Below are 2,231 nucleotides of genomic sequence, written 5' to 3' on the forward strand. Positions count from 1 at the left end.
ATTCTTCTTTTGCGTTTTCTTAAGCTTTATTCTTTTGCTATTTTTAGTTTAAATTTCATGAATCGAACTTGAATTACCCGAGTTTTTTTTTATATATATATTTAGCTATTTATTCCTGATGCTCCAGATTTGTTGAATTACATTAATAAACTGCCTTTAATTTTTCTTAATGGTCACAGGGGATTTTATTTTATCTAATTTGTTACATAAAATTGATAAATCTAACTATTTCTGATTGAAATTTAAATATTTTATTTGACACTTTAAGCGATTTAACTTAATATTATTAAAGGCACCGGTATCTTCGGGTATTAAAGTGATAAAACTATTAACAATAGAAACCCAAAATAAACCCAGTCACCAGGTACCTGTCAAGGGCTATTAAACCATGATAACAACTCTACCGTATCAAATTTGACTTTGTCAAAAATGATAGTTTTCCTATTTGTCAATAAAATTTAAAGACGTTTTAAATTACTCGTGAGAAGCACGCGACAGGCCTTCTGATTGGTTGATTTCGATGGTCCCCACCGTGGCACGTGCCCAAAGATTTTAAGTTATAATATATAAATATGATCGTAGTGTGTACATATCTATTTAATATCTCGACACGGGCCAGTCACACGAATAAGTTTATCTTTACCTTATAAATCTAAAAATGGAAAATTATCTTTATGCATTAGAGGACGACTTTCTAGATTTCTACGATGCCGTAGATTATTCGACTAGTTTAGATTCTCCGAGTTCCAATGATTCCGACCAAGAAAATGTATTTTTTAACAATTTAGACAGTAGCAGTGACGAACATAAATCATTTCCACCTAAAAGGGTACACCAGAGAAAGGCGGCTAATATGAGGGAAAGACGACGGATGAAGTCTATAAACCAAGCCTTCGAATGTCTAAGACAATCTATTCCTCCTACCGTTACCACAGAAAGAAAACTTTCTAAAGTGGATACATTAAAACTTGCAATTCGTTACATTGGATATCTTTCGGGGATTGTTGAAAGCTGTAGCGATTATTCCCAGGATAAAAATACTGATGACAAACAAGAGAAGGTTATTGTTCGGTGCCATTTTTCAGGTAAGATATTAGGATTTGTCAATCTTTATTTCGAAGTTATTGCTTTATTTTGTTTTCACTTTTTTTTTGTCTTTTATCATGCCTTGTAAGGTCAGTAAACGCGGTCTTACAGATAACGAGGAAAAAAATGTACAAAAATGTTTCTTGCAAAAAAGAGTATAGCAGAGAATTAAGTGATCTATTAATTTTGTAAGGTTGACTTCATAGACATATATTATGTTATTCTTCATAAAAATATGCGTTAAAAAAATGTTATAAGCACACACACAAAATACACACTTAAATTTTGAAATAATAACTAAGTTCCAAAAAGATATTATTAAATGATAGTAAAACATTTAAAAAAATAAAGACTCAAAACAATGCTTTTTTTCTTTTTTGTTTTGTTAAAACTGTTCTAGTTCTTTGACTTAATATTCTTATCTCTCTTTCAGATTTTACCAATAGAGATAATGGAGAAGAACTTCTAGGTCATTCTTTATCCTGGACGGACAGTAGAAATACAACGAAAATCGGGAACAATCGTCATACAGCCAAACTATGGATACCGGAAAGTCCAACAGAATCAGATCTAATTAATATATCATCGTTTGCGACCGATTTTAATAATTATCGATGAACTATACAGACTCATTAAGGTGAATCCCCAAAATCACCTCTGGATAAAGGTGCCTGTTTCCATATGGTATAATTCCCATGAAAGTCTTGAGACATTTTCAGAACAAGGAACTGTGATAAGACTACTAACAGATAGTGCTTGAGATTGCTTACGCCTGTGATTCGAATAATACTTTGTGAAAAGTTGCAAAGTATACTGACGATAAATATATATATATTTAAAATTAATATATTTTCTAGTCAAACTATATATTGTATGGTCATTTGTTGATGCTCGAATATATTAAACGACTAGTTACTGAATAATAAAGTTATATTTATATGTTTTTTCAAGGTTATAATTTTTAATGAATAAAAAAGAATCGTCTGAGGACAATTCAATCACTGTTGATAAAAATCAAAATGCTTGCTCTTTTCACACAGCTGCGGTTTACAACATACATAATCATCGTTTTAATGAGCAACTAAGAGAACCCAGTAAAAAGAGCTATCACTACATTTGAAAACAATTTACAAAAAACATATGTA

At 30.7% G+C, this 2,231-nt stretch overlaps 1 protein-coding gene across 1 annotated transcript; it reads left to right on the plus strand.

Moving 5' to 3' along the window:
* Positions 1-586: 586 nt before the first annotated feature.
* On the plus strand, positions 587-2,030 carry LOC134705082 (pancreas transcription factor 1 subunit alpha-like). The gene is made up of 2 exons (XM_063563849.1): positions 587-1,085; positions 1,520-2,030. The coding sequence occupies exons 1-2, from the start codon at positions 659-661 to the stop codon at positions 1,702-1,704; spliced, it is 612 nt and encodes a 203-aa protein (XP_063419919.1). The 5' UTR covers positions 587-658; the 3' UTR covers positions 1,705-2,030.
* Positions 2,031-2,231: the final 201 nt, after the last annotated feature.

The sequence above is a fragment of the Mytilus trossulus genome, chromosome 2 (assembly GCF_036588685.1).
Source record: "Mytilus trossulus isolate FHL-02 chromosome 2, PNRI_Mtr1.1.1.hap1, whole genome shotgun sequence".
NCBI classification, from domain to species: Eukaryota; Metazoa; Mollusca; class Bivalvia; order Mytilida; family Mytilidae; genus Mytilus; species Mytilus trossulus.

Coding starts and splice junctions, on each gene's coding strand:
- LOC134705082 (XM_063563849.1), top strand. CDS start 659: ATGGAAAATTATCTTTATGCATTAGAGGACGACTTTCTAGATTTCTAC. Junction 1,086..1,519: donor TGTTCGGTGCCATTTTTCAG/GTAAGATATTAG, acceptor TCTCTCTTTCAG/ATTTTACCAATAGAGATAAT.